Genomic DNA, 23,919 nt, shown 5'->3' with positions numbered 1-23,919 from the left:
AAGCCATTTAAAGGAAGAGAGGCTTTACAAGGCTGCTGTCAGAGTTGAAGGGTTCGAGCGACAGGGAGAGGCTCTGAGTGAGTGAGTACATCCGAGGTTTTGGTGGAAAGTGGGAATTCATTGCACTGTAGGATGAAGCCCTACCCTATTCAGTCATTTCTGCTGCTGAATGAAACCAAGCCTCAATATTAGGAGTAGAAGGTTTAGGACAGAGATGAGGTGGAACTGCTTTTCCTTGAGAGTAGTGAATCCATGGAATTCTCTGCCTAAGGAAGCAGTAGAGGCAGCTTCATTAAGCATATTCAGGACACAGTTGGATGGGGTTTTGCAATGGTAGTGGAATTAGGAGTAGATGGGATAATGCAGGGAGGAGGAGCTGAGATGATGGATCGATCAGCCATGATCTTAATGAATGGCAGAGCAGGCAGGACGGGCCAAATGGCCTACTCCTACTTCTGTAACCGCAAAACTATAACCCTGTATTTCTCATGGCTAACCCACCTAACCTGCACATCCCTTGACATTATGGGCAAATTAGCATTGCTCACCGGCCTTTGGATTGGCAATGTAGTGATGTGGAAAATGGACGTCAGAGAATGATAGAAAGAGACAAAGAGAGTAAATATACCAGCAATCAAAACTGAATTCTAAACAAAAATTGAAACTAAAAACGGTGTCTGAATGTGTGCTGCATTGTAACAAAAGTGAATGAATTGACTGTACAGATTGAAGCGAATAATTATATCTGAGACTCCTTACAGAGACATGGCTTCAGGATGACTAGGATTGGATCCTGAATATTGAGGGTGTCGTCAAATGGGAAGCTCAGTAAAGGTGGAGGGTTGACACTTCTAATCAAAGCACTGATCACAGGGTAGTCTGGTGTCAGCTCGGATTTCAGATCCCTCTGATCTCTCTGTTCTCAGAGTATGATATCTGTCTGTTCTCAGCTCTGCTGAAGCTTTGACCTCCCTTTTTCACCTTCCAGAACAATAAAGCATTCAGTCAATCAAGCCCCAACCCACAATCTCCCAGCCTGTCAACCATCCCAGACACAGCGTAGTCATAGTAGGGAATCAAGCAAGAAAAATGAAATCAAATTTGAACTCAATAGGTGCTCATGTTTAATGTTTTTTCATTAGGAAGTAAACCAGAAATGGGGATCTCCCAGGATTCTTATACTGCCCTACTTGAGAATTCTCTCTCCCTTACATCTAACTATTAGTACCCAGCTATGATTTACAACAATACTTGCACCAACAGACGTAAGGCATCCGTTCTCAAATAGACAGATTTTGAGAATGGAAATAGACATTTTTTTCTCTCTCGTGCATACATCCCACCCGCCCTCCCTCCCCCCCACCCACCCCCACCTCCCTCCCCTCCCCCCCCACCTCCCTCCCCTCCCCCCCACCCCACCCACCCCCCCCCCCCTCCCCCACACACACACACACACACACACAAGTCCATGGGAGTGAATGTGCATTTACAGAATTATATTTGCACAGCTGAGCTGAAATGTCACTTTTTGTTATAAAAACTTTGTTATCTTGAGAAGGTGCCATATAGGAAGTTCTGGGATTTGCATATTAATGATACCTGCAACCCCCATTCTAAAAGATGAAAGACTTAACAATCCAGGTTGGGTCAATATATCATTTCAGTGCCAGGACACTGTCATGATTTTCCATAAATTCTGTGCCTTATGATCTTATTCTCCACAACCACCTGATGAAGGGGCAGTGCTCCAAATGCTAGTGCTTCCAAATAAACCTGTTGGTCTATAGCCTGGTATTGTGTGATTTTTAACTTTATCCAGGTAAGGGGGGGTGGGGGGAGGAATTTGTTATGCAAAGTTACCCATACTTCCCAGGGATGTGCAAGTTAGGGTGGATTGGTAGTGCTAAATTACGGTTAAAAACAATGAGTGCTGATGTTGGAAACCAGATTACCCATAGTGCCCTGGGATGTGCAGGTTAGCTGTATTAGTCGGGGGCTAAATGTAGAGCAATAGGGGTAGGGGAATGGGTGTGGGTGAGTTACCCTTGGGAGGGTCGGTGTGGTCTCGTTGGGCCGAGTGGCCTGCTTCCACGCTGGGGATGTTGTGGAGGGAAGGGATATCTGCAAGCTTTGCAAAGCCGCGCAGGCGCAGTGCGTGAGAGCCAGTCGGCTGGAGCAGTCAGTGCGTGGTCCCACTGCCGGCCGAGCCCCGCATCTCCCCCCGCCCCTTTCTCACACCCCGTCTCCTGGACTCCCCCCATTGATGGCGTCACAACGCGGAAGTGGCCCTGTCAGTTTGAGTGAAACTCTCTCCCTCTGGGCAACTCTTCATCCTGGGTGGGAGGGGGGGAAATCTATTCACTTGCAGAAACTGGAGTGAATCCAGGAGCAGACTCTGTAAACTCAGGTCTTAATTGAGCTGAAAATGTGTTGCTGGAAAAGCAGGTCAGGCAGCATTCAAGGAGCAGGAGAATCGACGTTTCGGGCTGCGCTTTTCCAGCAACACCTTTTCAGCTCTGATCTCCAGCATCTGCAGTCCTCACTTTCTCCTATGTGTCTTAATTACCCGGGTGAAGAGGGACAGAAGGATGGGGTGGGGCTGTTTTCCCTATAGCGCCAGAGCCTGAAGGGTGACATTACAGACTTTTTATGAAAGCATGAGGGGCATGGATAGGGTCAATAGACAAGGTCTTTTCATTAGGATAGGGAAGTACAGAACTAGAGGGTAATAGGTTCTGGGGGAGGCGGGGGGGTGGTGGGGGAAGAGATGTCAAAGACATCTCAGAGGCAACTTTTTCACGGAGAGGATGATGCATGCATGGAATGATCTGCCAGAGGAAGTGATGGGGGCTGGTACAATTACAACAGTTAAAAGGTATCTGCATGGGCATATGAATACAAAGGGTTCAGATAGATAAGGGCAAGTGATGGAGTCATAGAGATGTACAGCACGGAAACAGACCCTTCGGTCCAACCCTTGCTGACCAGATAGCCAACACAATTTTGTCCCAGCTGCCAGCACCTAGCCCATATAGGGGCCAAGTGATGGCAAATGTGACTGGATTAATTCAGGATATCTGGTCAGCTCAGACAAGTTGGGCCAAAGGGTCTGTTTCCGTGCTGTATGACCCTAATTGTCTTCCATTAAAGCAGAAGTGTGGTTTTGAAGACTGGACTTTCAGAGCAGCTTTCATGGATGTTTTGCCCTTACTGGGAGCAGAAGAGCTTGACTGAAGTGTGTTGGTGTTAATGCCTTGATGTCTCATTTTGCTCCTACCTTCCTGGGGTCGTTAACCATTTTGTATCTGCTTCTTCCTCAAGAAGTTGCAGTGCAGGTTCACCCTGAATTGACACACTTTATTTTTGTTCCCCCAAATCAGACCTGCTCACTTTCCGCAGTATCCCAATGTTGTGAAAGATATTAATTTTCAGGTGGAATTATCCAAAATTCAGAGAGATGTCAGTCTTGATGTTTTTGCTTTTCTGTCCCAGTAAGATCCTGAATCAGCACCTTCAGGAGAATTAGTTAGAGTGGAGTGAGAACAGAAGGGGGGAGAGTGAGTGTGGGATGATGCTTTCAATTTTGTGAGTAACAAAAGAAAATAATATTCTGCAGAAAGTAGAATTGCTTGTTCTGAATTTCCACCCTGGACTGACAGTGATGCCTTTTGTAATCTCTTTTTCCAGAGTATTTGAAGATCTGAAGACAGAAGTTTCAAAAGGAACAGATGAAGGCCTTATGCCTGAAATGTTGACTCTCCTGCTCCTTGGATGCTGCCTGACCTGCTGTGCTTTTCCAGCACTGCACTTTTCAACACTGACTCTTCCGCGTCTGCGGTCCTCACTTTCACGTCAATATCTGACAGTCACTCAATCCATCAGGACCGCAACAATTTTTAACTATGATTCTGTGAGAAGGAGCAAAGCGTTTTGGTTCCTGTTTGAGTACGTTTTCAGCATCAGTGAGTCTGGGTGAGTGACCCTACTGTTGCAGCGTGCTGAGCGTGGAGCGTGTAGCAGCTATACGGTGTGGGAAGAGGAATTCACAGCCAGGAGAGGCTGTACACACGTTTGTGTGCACCTGACATGGAGAAACCCAAGGAATCCTGCCCTGTGGAGAAACTGTGGAACTGTAGTGACTGTGGGAAAGGTTTCTGTTTCCCATCTGTCCTGGAGACTCATTGGTGCAGCCACACGGGAAGAGGCCATTCTCCTGCCCCATCTGTGGGAAGGTCTGCAGCAGTTCCTACAACCTGCTGACCCACCGGTGGGTTCACACGGGGGAGAGGCCCTTCACCTGCCCTGAGTGCGGGAAGGCCTTCAGCAATTCCTCCAACCTGGTGAGGCACCAACAAGTTCACATGCCATTGCAGGGGGATTGAAAGTGCGACGGTCGAGTACAATTATCGACTGGACTATCAACCCAGTTCGGGGGATTCCCAGGTTTGAATCCCGTGGCGGCAGATGGTAGAATTCAAACTTGGTCAGAAACCTGGAGTTCAGAATCTAACAAAAAAAAATCTTTTGGGGGGAGGGGTGTAATGGAAAATTATCTATTTACTGTGAAATTAATTATCCATTTACTGTGAAATTTAAAGAGAATGCTTTTCCTTAATTCAATTCTGTACTGAGCTTTGTAAATGCTGCTTTGATGAAAGTTTGCCGTTAGCTTATCTCTGTTTGAATTCTGTAAACATTCAACATGACCTTGCAATAGTCGAACTCAGCGAAAGCTGAAGAACTGTTATGTCTAGGACCAGGGGATGAGAGGATAACAACTTGGGTTTCCCCCAGTCTTTGCCCTTGAGAGTGTGATAAGGAACGCTATAAGGCAAGCATCTGTACAGTGTTTCAGTGCTCTTTGCATTGAGGCATCTGGCTTAGTGTAATGAGTCAATCCTGCAGGATTTAAAAATATAGATCCTTTGTTTGCTCTGGCTAATAATTGAGTCAAGTCGATTTAATTTCCACTACAGGGGAAACCCCATCTGATTTGTTCACATCCTTTTAATGGAAGGAAACTGATTCACTCAGTCGTTCCAGCTGCATCCTTTAACCGGGCTGGCCGACATGTGACTGCAAACCCACAGCAGTCTGGTTGACTCTACACTGCACCCCCTGGCAAATGAGTGGGGAGACACTTAGTTGGAGACAGGGTACGGGTCGAAATTGTTGTGTGAATTGCTCCGGGTTAAGACTGTACCAAGGATCCAATTACAAAGGGACAACTCTATGCTGACCAATAGTAAAGAAAGTGAGGTGAGGTGAGTTGAGGTGGGGGTGTGGGCGTGACCTTGAGTTATTTAATAAGCAGCTACTTTTTCTACGCCTTTTTGCAAGGGGGATCTGAGGCTGTAACAAAGTTGGGTCACAATAAAGGTTATCTGAACTTAGCGCTGGGCTCAGGATCTCATTCCCCATGGGAGACTGATTAGCAAGGTTAGATCTCATGGAATTCAGGGAGAACTAGCCATTTGGATACAGAACTGGCTCAAAGGTAGAAGACAGAGGGTGGTGGTGGAGGGTTGTTTTTCAGACTGGAGGCCTGTGACCAGTGGAGTGTCACAAGGATCGGTGCTGGGTCCTCTACTTTTGTCATTTACATAAATGATTTGGATGCGAGCATAAGAGGTACAGTTAGTAAGTTTGCAGATGACACCAAAATTGGAGGTGTAGTGGACAGCAAAAAGGTTTACCTCAGATTACAACAGGATCTGGACCAGATGGGCCAGTGGGCTGAGAGGTGGCAGATGGAGTTTAATTCAGATAAATGCGAGGTGCTGCATTTTGGGAAAGCAAATCTTAGCAGGACTTATACACTTAATGGTAAGGTCCGAGGGAGTGTTGCTGACCAAAGTGACCTTGGAGTGCAGGTTCATAGCTCCTTGAAAGTGGAGTCGCGGGTAGATAGGATAGTGAAGGAGGTGTTTGGCATGCTTTCCTTTATTGGTCAGAGTGTTGAGTACAGGAGTTGGGAGGTCATATTGCCGCGTACAGGACATTGGTTAGGCCACTGTTGAAGTATTGCGTGCAGTTCTGGTCTCCTTCCTATCGGAAAGATGTTGTGAAACTTGAAAGGGTTCAGAAAAGATTTACAAGGATGTTGCCAAGGTTGGAGGATCTGACCTACAGGGAGAGGCTGAACAGACTGGGGCTGTTTTCCCTGGAGCGTCGGAGGCTGAGGGGTGACTTTATAGAGGTTTACAAAATTATGAAGGGCATGGATAGGATAAATAGGCAAAGTCTTTTCTCTGGGGTCGGGGAGTCCAGAACTAGAGGGCATAGGTTTAGGGTGAGAGGGGAAAGATATAAAAGAGACCTAAGTGGCAACCTTTTCATGCAGAGGGTGGTAAGTGTATGGAATGAGCTGCCAGAGGATGTGGTGGAGGCTGATACAATTGCAACATTTGAGGCATTTGGATGGGTATATGAATAGGAAGGGGTTGGAGGGCTATGGGCCGGGTGCTGGCAGGTGGGACTAGATTGGGTTGGGATATCTGGTCGGCATGGGTGGGTTGGACAGAAGGGTCTGTTTCCATGCTGTACGTCTCTATGACTCTATGACCGTCAGTCCAGGGTAGAAAGGAAAAGATAAAGTAAAAACAGAAAAGTGATTTACTCCACCTCCTTCCCAATCTCTATCCTTCTGTCCCTCCTCACCCGGGTAATTAAAACACATACCTGAATTTGCTCCCTCCCTGGATTAACTCTAGTTGCTTCAAGTGAACAGATTTCCCTCTCGCTGTCCCTCCCAGGAAGAAGAGTTGTCCAGAGGGAGCAAGTTTCACTCTGAAATTGACAGGGCCATTGTGACGTCAACAATTGGAAGGGGGGGGGGGGCAAGGCCAACAGCGGGCCCCGCACTGCGCCTGCACTGCCCTGCACAGTTGGTAAATATTTCTTCCCCTTCAGAGAATCCCCACAGTGTAGAAACAGGCTACTCGGCCCAAAGACTACACACCTACCCGCCGAACCCACTCACACCCATTCCCCTACCCCTATTGCTCTGCATGTAGCCCTGACTAATGGCTTTGTTTTGCATCCAGAAGTTACTGCATCCACTGGTGGAAATTCTTCCAAGTTATTTATATTTAACTGGGCTGCAGACGGACTCATATTAACAAACTCTATCCTCCTCTAATTGCCATTCCAAGTTCCAGCATCATCTTCAGCTGGGCTCTTTGCCGAGTCCTTGACTACATGGCGGCCACTGACTAGCACATTTTTCTTCTTGGCGCGGCGCTGAGATTGGCTTTCAGGGCCTTGGACGATGAACTGCCCAAGGTTGGCCCTCTGAGCTGACTGCCATTCACCATAGCGTGATGTAGTGCCACTGCTGAAGTCTGGACTGACAGGAGAGTCAATGCTGTTAAAGTCGCTGTTCGGTTTTGAAAAGAAAATACCACCATTGGATGAGGGAGAACTGCCCAAGTTAAAGGAACTATTTGGAGAGTCGAGGAATAACTGTACTCTAGTCCCTTTCGGTGTTTCAGTGTTACTGCCCTTTGTCTCTCTCTGGTTACTTTCATTCCAATCGCGATAGCACCAGGCAGATTTTAGTCCCTTGACAGAGGATGTTTTTGCAGGAGTTGATGGACCATTCGGAATAACTTGGTTTGCCTGTTCTCTTAAAAAATTTAAAAGGAAGGATACAAAGTCTCTCCGCAAGGAATTATACTCCAGAAGTTTGCCACTCAATTCACCACCCTATTGTACTCCATGCTACTTTCTCCCACCCCCACCCTCCTCTAGCTTGGTGGGCGGCACGGTGGCACAGTGGTTAGCACTGTTGCCTCACAGCGCCTGAGACCCGGGTTCAATTCCCGCCTCAGGCGACTGACTGTGTGGAGTTTGCACGTTCTCCCCGTGTCTGCGTGGGTTTCCTCTGGGTGCTCCGGTTTCCTCCCACAGTCCAAAAATGTGCAGGTCAAGGTGAATTGGCCATGCTAAATTGCCTGTAGTGTTAGGTAAGAGGTAAGTGTAGGGTATGGGTGGGTTGCGTTTCGGCGGGTCAGTGTGGACTTGTTGGGCCGAAGGGCCTGTTTCCACACGGGAATGTAATCTAATCTAATATACTTAACCTGCACAACCCTGGGCACTATGGGTAATTTAGCGTGGTCAATCCACCCTAATCTGGACAATGTTCAAAATCACACAACTTTAGGTTAAAGTCCAACAGTTTATTAGGAAACATTAGCACTGCTTCATCAGGTAGTTGTGGAGAATAAGATCATAAGGCACAGAATTTATGGAAAAACATTACAGTGTCCTCCCACTGAAATTATATATTGAACAAACTTGGATTGTTAAGTCTTTCATATATTAGAATAGGTTGCAGGTATCATTATGTAAATTCCAGAACTTCCTGTAAGGCACCTTCAAGATAGCCTAAGGTTTTCATAACAAAAGGTGACATCTCAGCTCAGAGAATGCATTAAAGGTGTGAGGTCAGAGTCTGTCTGTTTTTTAATCTTCAGTTAGACTGGCTATAGAGTCATAGAGATGTATAACACGGAAACAGACCTTTCGGTCCAACCTGGCCATGCCGACCTGATATCCCAACCCAATCTACTCCCACCTGCCAGCACGTGGCCCATATCCCTCCAGTCGCCTTTTAAATGTTGCAATTGTACCAGCCTTCACCACTTCCTCTGCCAGCTCATTCCATACACGTACCACCCGCTGTGTGAAAAAGTTGCACTTTAGGTCTCTTTTTTTTTATATCTTTCCCCTCTCACCCTAAACCGATGCCCCCTAGTTCTGGACTCCCCAATGCCAGGGAAAAGACTTTGTCTATTTATCCTATTGATGCCCCTCATAATTTTATGAATCTCTATATGGTCACCCCTCAGCCTCCAGTACTCCAAGGAATAGCCCTAGCCTATTCAGCCCTTCCTTATACCTCAAGTCCTCCAACCTTGGCAACATCCTTGTAAATGTTTTCTGAACCCTTTCAACTTTCACAACATCTTTCTGTTAGGAAGGAGACCAGAATTGCATGCAATATTCCAACAGTGGCCTAACCAATGTCCTGTACAGCTGCAACATGACCTCCCAACTCCTGTACTCCATACTCTGATCACTAAAGGAAAGCATACCAAACGCTGCCTTCAGTATCCTATTTACCTGCGACTCCACTTTCAAGGAGCTATGAACCTGCACTCCAAGGTCTCTTTGTTCAGCAACACTCCCTCGGACCTTACCATTAAGTATAAAGTCCTGCCAAGATTTGCTTTCCCAAAATACAGCACCTCAAAGAATCTAAATTAAACTCCATTTGACACTTCTCAGCCCATTGGCTCATCTGATTAAGATCCCATTGTAATCTGAGGTAATCTTCGCTGTCCACTACACCTCCAAGTTTGGTGTCATCAGCAAACCTACTACCTATACTTCATATGCTCACATCCAGGTCAAGTAGTGGACCCATTATCTATTATTGAAGTGGAATTTACAAGATGTTACATGTATTGACTGCCTGCAGATTGTGCAGTTTTTGAGCACAGTGGAATGTATCTGCAAACATCATGCTGCAAATACAAAATCACCCTCGTGTGTGTGTGTGTGTGTGTGTGTTTGTGTGTGTGAGAGAGAGAGAGATAGAGAAAAAGTCTATTTCCATGCTGTATATCTCTGTCTATTTGACAACAGATGCTTTATTTCTGTTGGTGTAAATGTTGTAAATCATAGCTGGGTACTAATATTTAGATGTAAGGGTGACATAATTCCTCCAGTAGGGCACTGTAAGAATCCTGGGAGAAACCTATTTCTGGTTTACTTCCTCATGAACAAACATTAAGCACAAGCGCCTATTTATTTATGATTTTGTTTCATTTTTCTTGTTTGATTCCCTGCTGTGACTACACCCTGGGTCTGGATGGTTGTCAGGCTGGGAGATTGTGAGTTGGATGTCAATTGAATGTTTTATTGTTCCAGAAGATGGTGGGGGTTGGGTGAAAGCTTTAGCAGAAATCCAGCAGAGCTGAGAACAAACCGACCTCTTACTCTGTGGGAACAGGGAATTCAACGGAGGACAGAAAAATCAGGATCTGAAACCTGAGCTGACACCAGACTACCCCGCGATCAGTGCTTTGATTAGCAGTGCCAACCCTCTACCTTTACTGAGCTTCCCATTTGATTACCCCTCGATATTTAGGACCCAATCCTTATTATCCTGAAGCTATGTCTCTGCAAGGAGTAACAGATCATAATTATTCTCTTCAATGTATGCAGTCAATTCATTCACTTTTGTTACAATGCAGCACACGTTCTGATGTGCCTTTTTCAGTTTGCATTTTTGTGATCTTTAAAACCAGTTTTGATTGCTGGGACATTTCCTCTCCTTGTCTGTTTCTATTGTTCTCTGATGTACATTTTCCACATCACTATATTGCTAACTTGCCTTGATATAATTGGCTATGCTAAATTGCCCAGTGTCCAGGGATATGCAGGTTAGGTGGGTTAGCCATGGGAAATGCAGGGTTATAGTTTCATAGTAATAGAAGCAGGAGGCGGCTATTTGGCCCATCCAGCGTGCTCCACCATTCATTAAGATCATGGCTGATCTTTACATCATCTCAGCTCCTCCTCCCTGCGTTATTCCCCTACCGTACAAAAACCCATCCAACTGTGTCTTGAACATACTTAATGAAGCTGCCTCTCCTGCTTCCTTGGGCAGACAATTCCATAGATTCACTAGTCTCCAGGAAAAGGAGTTTCTCCTCATCTCTGTCCTAAATCTACTCCCCCTAATCTTGAGGCCTAGTCACAGCCACCAGCAGAAATTACTGGATAGATTAGTGCTTCATCCCCACAATGCAATGAATTCCCACTTTCCACCAAAAATCCTGGATGTACTCACTCATTTGCTGTCTCACAAATGAAAAATTTCATTGCAACTTATACCACTCCCAGTAAGGGCAAAACACTCCCAGAAGTGTTCACAGTCACACTTCTGCTTTCACCGAAGACAATAGAGTCTTCCAGCATGGAAACAAACCGTTGCGTCCAACTAGTCATGCTGACCAGATATCTCAAATTAATAGAGTTCCTTTTGCCAGCATTTGGCCCGTATGACTCTAATCATGTACCCATCCAGGTCCCTTTTAAATGTTGTAATTGTACCAGCCTCCGCCACTTCCTCTGGCAGCTCTTTCCAGACATGCATCACCCTCTGTGTGAAAAGGTTGCCCCTCAAATCCCTTTCCCCACTCACCTTAAACCTATGCCTCTCTCGTTCTGGACTCCCCTACCCTGTGAAAAAGACTTTGGGTATTCAGCCTATCCATGCCCCTTATAAACTTCGATAAGGTTATTAAAGTACAGATTTGAGATGGCCCTGGGAATCCCTTATGAATTCAACCTGTAAGCCTCTCTCGGTTTGTCCCGGAGATCATACTCTTTGGGAGTCTGGAATAAAAAAACCTCTTTCAGACAGTTTAGTTTAATGTTAGTCACTTACCAATAGTATTACTGTTAAAACATAACACTGATACTGAGAAGCTAAACTAACTGGGTTCTAATAACCCAGGAGAGTAGGATATCGGCTCTTCAAGACCCCTGGCAGGCTACTCTGCTGTACTGTCTCAAACAGGCTTCATTTATACAAAACATTTATAAAAAGCACTGCATGTTCTTAATTAGGCAGATAACAGTAAAACACAATAATTCATAAGGAAGAAAAGTGAATTGACAGATCTGTGCGCAAGAGACTGATCACTCCTGCAGGCCTTGAGCTATCCGTCAGGTGGGAAAAACAAATCCAGCCGAGTTAGGTATCTGTTGGTAAGACAAGTTCCTATAAAGAAGTACCAGTCTAAATTAAGTGGGAGATGGCATAAGGTAATGTGTTGCTGGAAAAGCGCAGCAGGTCAGGCAGCATCCAAGGAACAGGAGAATCGACATTTCGGGCATTAGCCCTTCTTCAGGAATTAGGAAAGAGGGGTAATAAGAATCCATTATAATTGATAGGACCTGACCGTCAATTACAAAGCTTTTGATAGTACCAAGTTTCATTTCAGGGTCAGAATCAATCACAGTCGTGAATTTCATAAGGGAACAGCCGTGAATGTTATCACTCGGTGTCCTGTTTACACAGATTCACTGATGTGTTCTTAATTGCCTTTGAGTATCCTGTTGTCACTTGGTGAGAACAGATGTTTCTTTCTTCTGCATAACTTGGGTTCTCCCTTTTTTTCCCGAGCCTCCCTGCCTGTCTGTCTATTTTATAGTGTGCAGCAAGTGTGTCCTATAATTCAACATTACATTTTAGTCTAAACATTTAAAGGACAAGTTTTAAGGCTACAGACTTGCTCAGCCTCGTCTCAACCACCAGCAGAAATGATTGGATAGAGTAGTGCAATGAATTCCCACTTTCCACCAAAATCCCAGATGTACTCACTCACTTGGTTGCTGCCTAACGAAGGAAACATTTCACTGTAACTTCTTCTGCTCACAGGAAGGGCAAAACATTTTTGAAAGCTGCTGTGAAAGTCCAGTCTTCACAACCACACTTCTGCTTTCACCAAAGACGATTAGAGTCATGCAGCGCGGAAACAGACCCTTCAGCCCAAATCATCCATGCTGATTAGATATCCAAAATTAATCTAGTTCCATTTGCCAGCATTTGGCCCATATCCCTCTAAACTCTTCCTATTCATGGACCCATCCAGATGCCATTTAAATGTGATCATTGTATTAGCCTCCACCACTTCCTGCAGCAGCTCTTTCCATCACGCACCACTGTCTTTGTGAAAGTGTTGCCCCTCGGGTCCCTTTCCCCTTAAAACTCACCTTAAACCTCTGCCCCTCTAGTTCAGACTCCACTACCCTGGGAAAAAGACTTTGGGTATTCACCCAATTCCTGCACCTTTAAACTTCAATAAACTTCAACTTCAACCTCAGCCTCCGATGCTCCAGGGAAAATTATCCCTGGCCTATTCCCGCCTCAGGCGACTGACTGTGTGGAGTTTGCACGTTCTCCTCGTGTCTGCGTGGGTTTCCTCCGGGTGCTCCGGTTTCCTCCCACAGTCCAAAGATGTGCAGGTCAGGTGAATTGGCCATGCTAAATTGCCCGTAGTGTTAGGTAAAAGGGGTTAATGTAGGGGAATGGGTGGGTTGCGCTTCGACGGGGCGGTGTAGACTTGTTGGGCCGAAGGGCCTGTTTCCACACTGTAAGTAATCTAATCTAATCTAATCTAATCTAATCTAATCTATTCAGCCTCTCCCTGTAGCTCAAGCCCTCCAAATCTGCTAACCACCTTGCAAATCTTTTCCGAGCACTTTCAAAATTTCACAACCTCCTTCTATAGGACAGAGACCAGAATTACATGCAACTTTCCAAAAGTGGGCTAACCAATGTCTTGTACAGTCACAACATGATATCCCAACTCCTTTACTCAATGCTCTGATCAATGAAAGAAAGCATAGGAAATGCCTTCTTCACTGTCCTATCTACACTGTCCTACCTAACTATCACTTTCAAGGAACTATGAATCTGCACTCCAAGGTCTCTTTGTTCTGCAACACGCTCCTTAAGTGTGTTGGTCATGCCTGGATTGCTTGACCAAAATACAAACCTCACATATCTCTAAATTAAACTCCATCTGCCAGTCCTCGGCCCATTGGTCCATCCAATCAATTCTAATTGATAGTGAACTCTTTTTCCTCTCTCATTCCCTGGAAGCTGACACACTCTTCTTCCACTCTCGCTTTGTTGAACTTAATCCCTGCCGTACCTCACCCTGAAGGATCTGGTTCAAGATAATTAACAGGCCACACTCAGAGGGGATCTAATTGAAACATACAGAACCCTGAACAGCCTGGACTGAGTGGACATTGGGAAGATGTTTCCATTGGTCGGAGAAACTAGGACCCGAGGGCACAGCCTTGGAATGAAGGGAAGACCTTTTAGACTGGAGATAAGGAGGGGACTCCTTCAGCCAATGAGTGGTGAATCCGTGGAATCCATTGCCAACTAATGCTGTGCAGGTCAGGTCACTGAGGATATTTAAGACTGAGCTAGATAGGTTCTTGCGTATCAAGGAGATTGAGGGTTATGGGGAGAAAGCCGGAGAATGGGTTTGAGAAACTGATCAGCCACAATCGTATGGTATGAACAGACCTGATGGGCTGAAGGGCCTAATTTCTGCTCCTGTGTCTTATGGTCTCTTGCTGTCCTGGACACAGTGGGAGAATTGGGAGCAGGAGTAGGCCATTTGGTCTTTCAAGTCTGCACCAGGATTGAACAGATCATAACTGGATATGAATATACTTACATCCCGGTGGATGGCTGAGACTTTTTCACTGGAGCACAGGAGGTTGAGAGGTGACCTGAAACAAGTTTAAAAAACCATGAGGAGTATAGATGAGGGGAATGGCAGGTGCCGTTTCCTTAGGGTGGGGGTTTAAAGATTAGGGAGCAAATTCTTAAGATGAGAGGAGAAAGATTTTAAAAAGAATTCAAAATATATTTTAAAAAAAAGACATGAGGAGCATTTTTTTTTGAGTGGTTTGTGTGTGGAATGAATGTCCAGAGGAAGTGGTGGATGCACGTATGGTTACAACGACATTTGGAGAATTACATGAATATGAAAGATTTAGAGGGACACGGGCCAAAAACTGGCAGGTGGGACAAGTTTAGTTTGAGAACACAGTCAGCATGGACTAGTTGGACTGAAGGGTGTGTTTCTGTGCTGTCTGACTCTGTAACTGTTCTGAACTCGTCTTCAAACTATTTTCTTGCTTTCACCCATAAACTCCACTTTCAAGGAACTATGACCCTTCATTCCAAGGTCTCTTTCTTCTGCAACATTCCCCTTAACTGTGTAAGTCCTGCCTAGATTGCTTGACCAAAATGCAACGCCTCACATTTCTCCAAATTAAACTCCATCTACCACTCTTTAGCCCATCACCTCATCTGATCAATTCTAATTTAGAGTGAACTCTCTTTCCTCTCTCATTCCCTAGAAGTTAAAAATCTCCAATCCACACACTCCCTCCATTCTCACTTTGCTGAACCTAATCCCTACTGTACCTCATCCTGAAGGGTCTGGTTCATGCTGATTAACAGGCCCACACTCTGGGAGGATCTAATTGAGACATACAGAATACTGAATGGCCTGAACAGAGTGGAAGTTGGGAAGATGTTTCCATTCAAAGGAGAGACTAGAACCAGTGGTCACAACCTTAGAGTAGATTAGATTAGATTCCCTACAGTGTGGAAACTGGCCCTTTGGCCTAACTAGTCCACACTGACCCTCCGAAGAGTAACCCGCCCGGTCCCATTCCCCCATATTTACACCTATGGGCAATTTAACATGATCAATTCACCTAACCTGCATATCTTTAGTCTGTGGGAGGAAACCAGAGCACCTGGAGGAAACCCATGCAGACACAGGGAGAATGTGCAAACTCCACACAGACCGTCGCCCGAGTAAAGGGAAGACCTTTTAGAATGGAGATAAGGAGAAACTTCTTCAGCCAGAGAGCAGTGAATCTGTGGATGTCACAGAAGGCTGTGGAGGCCAGGTCAGTGAGGATATTTAAGACTGAGATGGAGATCTTCTTGAGTATCAAGGGGATCGAGGGTTATGGGGAGAAAGTGGGAAAATGGGGTGGAGAAACTTATCAGGAGGAGAAAGTGAGGACTGCAGATGCTGGAGATCAGAGCTGAAAATGTGTTGCTGGAAAAGCGCAGCAGGTCAGGCAGCATCCAAGGAGCAGGAGAATCGACGTTTCGGGCATGAGCCCTTCTTCAGGAGGGCTTCCTGAAGAAGGGCTCATGCCCGAAACATCGATTCTCCTGCTCCTTGGATGCTGCCTGACCTGCTGCGCTTTTCCAGCAACACATTTTCAGGGAGAAACTTATCAGTCATTATTGAATAGTGGAGCAGTCCTGACGGGCTGAATGGCCTAATTTCTGCTCCGATCTCTTATGGTCTATTGCTGTCCTGGACACAGTGTGAGAATTGGGAGCAGGAGTAAGCCATTTGGTCTTTCGAGTCTGCACCAGCATTGAACAGATCATAACTGAATACATCTAGTTGGATACTCTGGGACCTTTTCATTGGAGGAGGTTGAGAGGTGACCTTGCAGAGGTTTATAAAATCATGAAGCACAGAGAGGCATGCTTTTTGTGGAACCCTACAGGAGTTTTCTGATCACAGAATCATACAGTACAGAAAAGGCCCTTTGGCCCATCAAGTGTGTACCACCAAAATATTGCCACTTACACTAGATTCATACAGCTGTACAGCATGGAACCGGACTCTTTGGTGTCCAAAACTAGAGGGCATAGGTTAAGGTGAGAGGGGAAGGGGGATCTAAGGGGTAACCTTTTCACACAGAAGGTGATGCATGTATGGGATGAGCTACCGGAGGGAGTGGTGGGACTGGGACAATTATAATATTTCAAAGTTATTTGGATGGATACATGAGTTGAGAGATAGATGGTACAAATTCTGGCAAATCGGATGAGATTAATTTCAGTTTAATCAGAGTGGCCACGTTGGACGGAAAGGTCAGTTTCCGTACTCTCCAGCTCAATGGTGGGGACATAACCTGTGTCCACATTCCCCCCTCCACCCTGCCACTTGTTCCCAGGCTCTGACCTACACAACATCATTGGGTCACCCAGACCCTGACAATTTCCAAATAGCTCCGGGCATTTCTCACAAGCATCACTCAGATTGTCAGCCGCTGTCAGAAACTTTAGTTGTCCTTTCTGTCCAACCTTCAGCACTGGGCGTGCATTCTCTGTACCCATTGTGGGATCGTGTTCAAATAGCGACCAAAATTAGCGACTGGCGAAAATAGCCTCTTTATTCAGCAACTGCAAGTTGCACAAGTTTGAGGTGGTGACGGAATCCTGAAATACTGTCCTTACAGCAGCCTCTTTACACACAGTTCTTACAGAGATTAACACTCCGTCACTATGGTGTCCCATTGTTTTATCTATTGGACACAAACGCTGGCTGCTACTCCTGATAGGATTGAGATTGTCTGTGTGGTCTGCTTGCAGAATTAAGAGGTGTTAGTCCTTTAGTCTTTTAATCTAGCAAATGTCAGTAAAAACCCTAGTACTGGATTAGTGGTGCTGGAAGAGCACAGCAGTTCAGGCAGCATCCAACGAGCAGCGAAATCAACGTTTCGGGCAAAAGCCCTTCATCAGGAATAAAGGCAGTGAGCCTGAAGCATGGAGAGATAAGCTAGAGGAGGGTGGGGGTGGGGAGAGAGTAGCATAGAGTACAATGGGTGAGTGGGGGAGGAGATGAAGGTGATAGGTCAAGGAGGAGAGGGTGGAGTGAATAGGTGGAAAAGAAGATAGGCAGGTCGGACAAGTCAAGGAGACAGTAACTGAGCTGCAAGTTTGAAACTAGGATGAGGTGGGGGAAGGGGAAATGAGGAAGCTGTTGAAGTCCACATTGATGCCCTGGGGTTGAAGTGTTCCGAGGCGGAAGATGAGGCGTTCTTCCTCCAGGCGTCGGGTGGTGAGGGAGCGGCGGTGAAGGAGGCCCAGGACCTCCATGTCCTCGGCAGAGTGGGAGGGGGAGTTGAAATGTTGGGCCACGGGGCGGTTTGGTTGATTGGTGCGGGTGTCTCGGAGATGTTCCCTAAAGCGCTCTGCTAGGAGGCGCCCAGTCTCCCCAATGTAGAGGAGACCACATCGGGAGCAACGGATACAATAAATGATATTGGTGGATGTGCAGGTGAAACTTTGATGGATGTGGAAGGCTCCTTTAGGGCCTTGGATAGAGGTGAGGGAGGAGGTGTGGGCACAGGTTTTACAGTTCCTGCGGTGGCAGGGGAAAGTGCCAGAATGGGAGGGTGGGTCGTCGGGGGGTGTGGACCTGACCAGGTAGTCACGGAGGGAACGGTCTTTGCGGAAGGCGGAAAGGGGTGGGGAGGGAAATATATCCCTGGTGGTGGGGTCTTTTTGGAGGTGGCGAAAATGTCGGTGGATGATTTGGTTGATGCGAAGGTTTGTAGGGTGGAAGGTGAGCACCAGGGGCGTTCTGTCCTTGTTACGGTTGGAGGGGTGGGGTCTGAGGGCGGAGGTGCGGGATGAGGACGAGATGCGTTGGAGGGCATCTTTAACCACGTGGGAAGGGAAATTGCGGTCTCTAAAGAAGGAGGCCATCTGGTGTGTCCTATGGTGGAACTTGTCCTCCTGGGAGCAGATACGGCGGAGGCGGAGAAATTGGGAATACGGGATGGCATTTTTGCAAGAGATAGGGTGGGAAGAGGTGTAATGCAGGTAGCTATGGGAGTCAGTGGGTTTGTAAAAAATGTCAGTGTCAAGTCGGTCGTCACTAATGGAGATGGAGAGGTCCAGGAAGGGGAGCGAGGTGTCAGAGATAGTCCAGGTAAATTTAAGGTCAGGGTGGAATGTGTTGGTGAAGTTGATGAATTGCTCAACCTCCTCCCGTTCCCTCCGTGACTACCTGGTCAGGTCCACACCCCCCTACGACCCACCCTCCCATTCTGGCACTTTCCCCTACCACCGCAGGAACTGTAAAACCTGTGCCCACATCTCCTCCCTCACCTCTATCCAAGGCCCTAATGGAGCCTTCCACATTCATCAAAGTTTCACCTGCACATCCACCAATATCATTTATTGTATCCGTTGCTCCCGATGTGGTCTCCTCTACATTGGGGAGACTGGGCGCCTCCTAGCAGAGCGCTTTAGGGAACATCTCCGAGACACCCGCACCAATCAACCAAACCGCCCCGTGGCCCAACATTTCAACTCCCCCTCCCACTCTGCCGAGGACATGGAGGTCCTGGGCCTCCTTCACCGCCGCTCCCTCACCACCCGACGCCTGGAGGAAGAACGCCTCATCTTCCGCCTCGGAACACTTCAACCCCAGGGCATCAATGTGGATTTCAACAGCTTCCTCATTTCCCCTTCCCCCACCTCATCCTAGTTTCAAACTTGCAGCTCAGTTACTGTCACCTTGACTTGTCCGACCTGCCTATCTTCTTTTCCACCTATTCACTCCACCCTCTCCTCCTTGACCTATCACCTTCATCTCCTCCCCCACTCACCCATTGTACTCTATGCTACTCTCTCCCCACCCCCACCCTCCTCTAGCTTATCTCTCCATGCTTCAGGCTCACTGCCTTTATTCCTGATGAAGGGCTTTTGCCCGAAACGTTGATTTCGCTGCTCGTTGGATGCTGCCTGAACTGCTGTGCTCTTCCAGCACCACTAATCCAGTATTTGATTTTCAGCATCTGCAGTCATTGTTTTTACCTCGTAAAAACCCTAGGCCTGCATGCTCTAAATAAGTTGGACATTGTACCTGCACTGAATAAAAGAATAAAGGATATTAAACTGCTTACTGCAGCTGGGTCATGAAATTTCTTTAGTATTTGCCAGCGTGAGTTTCATTTATTCCTGCAATTTCTGCGAGTTGAAGAAACTGTTTGATGCTCTGTATCTGTGCAGGTCCCGAGAGGTGGTTGGTAAGGACTGATTAATATCATAATTTTTCATGGAGACAAGATGGCATGGGATGGTATTGTTCTGAATACATTACTGCGTTCAAAGTTAGCTTTTGATGTAGAAATAACTGCTTGTAACAAGAGCTGTTAAGGGTTGAAGGTGTGAAAAAGCAGGAATGACTTGAAAGGTGTTTTAATTTAGTCTATTTTATAAATAGACTACAAAACCGCGGTTTTATGAATGAATGAAGCCGCATTATAGGAAGGAGTTATGAATGAATCAAACGGGAATGCAGTATTATTAGATATAGGGCACTTGTGAACAGGTTAGAAAAGACTTATGAATGAGTAAATAGAAAGCGTTGTGAGTGGGTTAGTAAAGAGACCACTTTATAATACAACATTGGACAGCCTTGCAGGTGTAAGCTGCAGTGAAGGGATCTGTGGCGTGAGGTCTGGCTCTGAGACTCAGAGGGGAAAGGGGGAGAGGAGGAGAGCGCTAGTTATAGGAGACTCTCTAGTTAGAGGGACGGACAGGCGGTTCTCTGGACATGGGCGAGACTCTCGGATGGTTTGTTGCCTCCCGGGTGCCAGGGTCCGAGACGTCTTGGACCGTGTCTTTAGAATCCTTAAGGGGGAGGGTGTGCAGCCAGAAGTCGTGGTACACATTGGCACCAACGACATTGGTAGGAAGAGGGGTGGGGAGGTCATTCAAGAGCTCAGGGAGTTAGGCTGGAAGCTAAAAGCTAGGACAGACAGAGTCGTCATCTCTGGGTTGTTGCCGGTGCCACGTGACAGTGAGGCAAGGAATAGGGAGAGAGTGCAGTTGAACACGTGGCTGCAAGGATGGTGTAGGAGGGAGGGCTTCAGGTATTTGGACAATTGGACTGCATTCTGGGGAAGGTGGGACCTGTACAAACAGGACGGGTTACACCTGAACCAGAAGGGCATCACTATCCTGGGAGGTAGGTTTGCTAGCACTCTTCGGGGGGATTTAAACTAATTTGGCAGGGGGATGGGATCAGACTTGTAGTCCAGCAAGTAAGCTAGCTGTGTGTCAGGATGTCCAAGACTGTAGGGAGGCTGTGGAGAAGGTAGCACTGACAGGGAATACTTGCGGACACAGAGATGGGCTCAAGTGTGTATACTTCAATGCAAGGAGTATCAGAAATAAGGTGGGTGAACTTAAGGCGTGGATCGGTACCTGGGACTACGATGTTGTGGCCATCACGGAAACGTGGATAGAAGAGAGACAGGAATGGCTGTTGGAGGTTCCTGGTTACAGATGTTTCAGTAAGATTAGGGAGGGTGGCGTTGCTAATTAGAAATGGTATAACGGCTGCAGAAAGGCAGTTTGAGGGGGATCTGCCTTTGGAGGTAGTATGGGCTGAAGTCAGAAATAGGAAAGGTGCAGTCACCTTGTTGGGTGTTTACTATAGGCCCCCCAATAGCAGCAGAGATGTGGAGAAACAGATTGGGAAGCAGATTTTGGAAAGGTGCAGAAGCCACAGGGTCGTAGTCATGGGCGACTTCAACTTCTCACATATTGATTGGAAACTCTTTAGATCAAGTAGATTGGATGGGGCGGTGTTTGTGCAGTGTGTCCAGGAAGCTTTTCTAACTCAGTATGTAGATTGTCCAACCAGAGGGGAGGCCATATTGGATTTGGTACTCGGTAATGAACCGGGACAAGTGGTGGGCTTGTTAGTGGGTGAACATTTTGGTGATGGTGACCACAATTCTGTGACTTTCACCTTGGTTATGGAGAGAGATAGGTACGCACAACAAGGTAGATTTTACAATTGGGGGAAGGGAAATTACGATCCTGTAAGACAGGATTTGAGGAGCATAAGTTGGGAGCATAGGCTGTCAGGGAAGGATGTGGTGGAAATGTGGAACTTTTTCAAGGAGCAGATACGACGTGTCCTTGATATGTATGTACCTATCAGGCAGGAAAGAAATGGTCGTGTGAGGGAGCCTTGGTTGACGAGGGAGGTTGAATGTCTAGTAAAGAGGAAGAAGGAGGCCTACATAAGGTTGAGGAAACAAGGTTCAGACAGAGCAGTGGAGGGATACAGGATAGCCAGAAGGGACCTGAAGAAAGGGATTAGGAGAGCTAAGAGAGGGCATGAAAAATCCTTGGCGGATAGGATCAAGGATAACCCCAAGGCATTTTATGCGTATGTGAGAAACCTGAGAATGACGAGAACGAGGGTAGGTCCGATCAAGGACAGTAGTGGGAGATTGTGTATTGAGTCGGAAGAGATAGGAGAGGTCTTGAACAAGTACTTCTCTTCAGTATTTACGAACGAGAGGGACTGTATTGTTGAAGAGGAGAGTGTGAAACGGACTGGTAAGCTAGAAGAGATACTTGTTAGGAAGGAAGATGTGTTGGACATTTTGAACAACTTGAGGATAGACAAGTCCCCCGGGCCTGACGGGATATATCCTAGGATTATGTGGGAAGCAAGAGAGGAAATTGCAGTACCGTTGGCAATGATCTTCTCGTCTTCACTGTCAACGGGGGTAGTACCAGGGGACTGGAGAGTAGCGAATGTTGTGCCCCTGTTCAAAAAAGGGAATAGGGATAACACCGGGAATTACAGGCCAGTTAGTTTTACTTCTGTGGTAGGCAAAGTAATGGAAAGGGTACTGAGGGATAGGATTTATGAGTATCTGGAAAGACACTGCTTGATTAGGGACAGCCAGCACAGATTTGTGAAGGGTAGGTCTTGCCTTACAAGTCTTATTAAATTCTTCGAGGAAGTGACCAAGCATTTGGATGAGGGTAGATCAGTGGATGTAGTGTACATGGATTTTAGTAAGGCATTTGATAAGGTTCCCCATGGTAGGCTTATGCGGAAAGTCAGGAGGCATGAGATAGAGGGAAATTTGGCCAATTGGATAGAAAACTGGCTAACCGGTCGAAGTCAGAGAGTGGTGGTAGATGGTAAATATTCAGCCTGGAGCCCAGTTACAAGTGGAGTTCCACAGGGATCAGTTCTGGGTCCTCTGCTGTTTGTAATTTTTATTAATGACTTGGATGAGGGAGTCGAAGGGTGGGTCAGTAAATTTGCAGATGATACGAAGATTGATGGAGTTGTGGACAGTGAAGAGGGCATTTGTCGTTTGCAAAGGGACTTAGATATGATGCAGAGCTGGGCTGAGGAGTGGCAGATGGAGTTCAACTCTGCCAAGTGTGAGGTTGTCCATTTTGGAAGAACAAATAAGAATGCGGAATACAGGGTTAATGGTCGGGTTCTTAGTCAGTTGGAGGAACAGAGGGATCTTGGGGTCTATGTAAATAGATCTTTGAAAGTTGCCACTCAGGTGGATAGAGTTTGTAAGAAGGCCTATGGTGTATTATCGTTCATTAGCAGAGGGATTGAATTCAAGAGTTGTGAAGTGATTTTGCAGCTGTACAGGACTTTGGTTAGGCCACATTTGGAGTACTGTGTGCAGTTCTGGTCGCCTCACTTTAGGAAAGATGTGGAAGCTTTGGAGAGGGTGCAGGGAAGATTTACCAGGATGTTGCCTGGAATGGAGAATAGGTCGTACGAGGATAGGTTGAGAGTTCTCGGCCTTTTCTCGTTGGAACGGCGAAGGATGAGGGGTGACTTGATAGAGGTTTATAAGATGATCAGGGGAATAGATAGAGTAGACAGTCAGAAACTTTTTCCCCGGGTACAAGAGAGTGTTACAAGGGGACATAAATTTAAGGTGAAGGGTGGAAGGTATAGGGGAGATGTCAGGGGTGGGTTCTTTACACAGAGAGTGGTGGGGGCATGGAATGCGCTGCCCGTGGGAGTGGTAGAGTCAGAATCATTGGCGACCTTTAAGCAACAATTGGATAGGTACATGGATGGGTGCTTAATCTAGGATAGAAGTTCGGCACAACATCGTGGGACGAAGGGCCTGTTCTGTGCTGTATTGTTCTATGTTCTATGTTCGAACATCTCACACCATGTTATCGTCCTCACAGCCTCATGGAAAGGGAGAAAGCGGAGCCAATCTTTACACAGAGTAAACTTCTTCACAGAGATAAACATGACGCGTATGCACCTCCCAACCCTACTGCTTGTTCCAAATCAGTAAGTGTGTCTTAAATAGGTGTTCAATTCACCAAGGAATGTATGTCCTCTTGAAAACTAATAGAAGTCACACCCACAAAGCTTCCAAACGTTCTCTACTCGGTGTGACTGGATTGTTGTCTGAACAGATGGGATGACTGACTGAATCCCTTCCCGCACTCGGGGCAGGTGAACGGTCTCTTCCCCAGTGTGGACAGGCTGGTGTCTCCGCTGGGAAGACCAATCAATGAATCCCTTCCCGCACACGGAGCAGGTGAACGGCCTCTCCCTGGTGTGGACCTGCTCCGTCATATGAAAGAAAACTAGATTTACAATTTAAGGCCAAACATGCTATTCTGCTAAGTTATTCCAATTAATTGGTAATTTTTTTTGTTTAAAAATG

The 23,919-nt window shown here is 46.5% G+C and overlaps 1 protein-coding gene and 1 long non-coding RNA gene across 2 annotated transcripts in view; one reads left to right on the top strand and one right to left on the bottom strand.

Moving 5' to 3' along the window:
- LOC140461036 (uncharacterized) overlaps positions 1–23,919 on the bottom strand; it is a 70,071-nt gene that overhangs the window by 17,222 nt on the left and 28,930 nt on the right. The window contains exons 2-3 of the mRNA XM_072555821.1: positions 14,277–14,331; positions 7,186–7,423 (exon numbers count right to left, since the gene is read on the bottom strand). Of these exons, the coding sequence (XP_072411922.1) occupies positions 7,186–7,423; positions 14,277–14,331 (293 nt within the window). The remainder of the gene's footprint in view (positions 1–7,185; positions 7,424–14,276; positions 14,332–23,919) is intronic.
- On the top strand, positions 1,454–4,945 carry LOC140460312 (uncharacterized). Its single transcript, XR_011953980.1, has 2 exons — positions 1,454–2,875; positions 3,688–4,945. It is a non-coding gene; the product is annotated as an uncharacterized lncRNA (long non-coding RNA).

The sequence above is a fragment of the Chiloscyllium punctatum genome, chromosome 36 (genome assembly GCF_047496795.1).
Source record: "Chiloscyllium punctatum isolate Juve2018m chromosome 36, sChiPun1.3, whole genome shotgun sequence".
NCBI lineage: Eukaryota > Metazoa > Chordata > Chondrichthyes > Orectolobiformes > Hemiscylliidae > Chiloscyllium > Chiloscyllium punctatum.
Note: the sequence above shows the minus strand (reverse complement) of the source record. Positions and strands in the feature narration are given on the sequence as shown.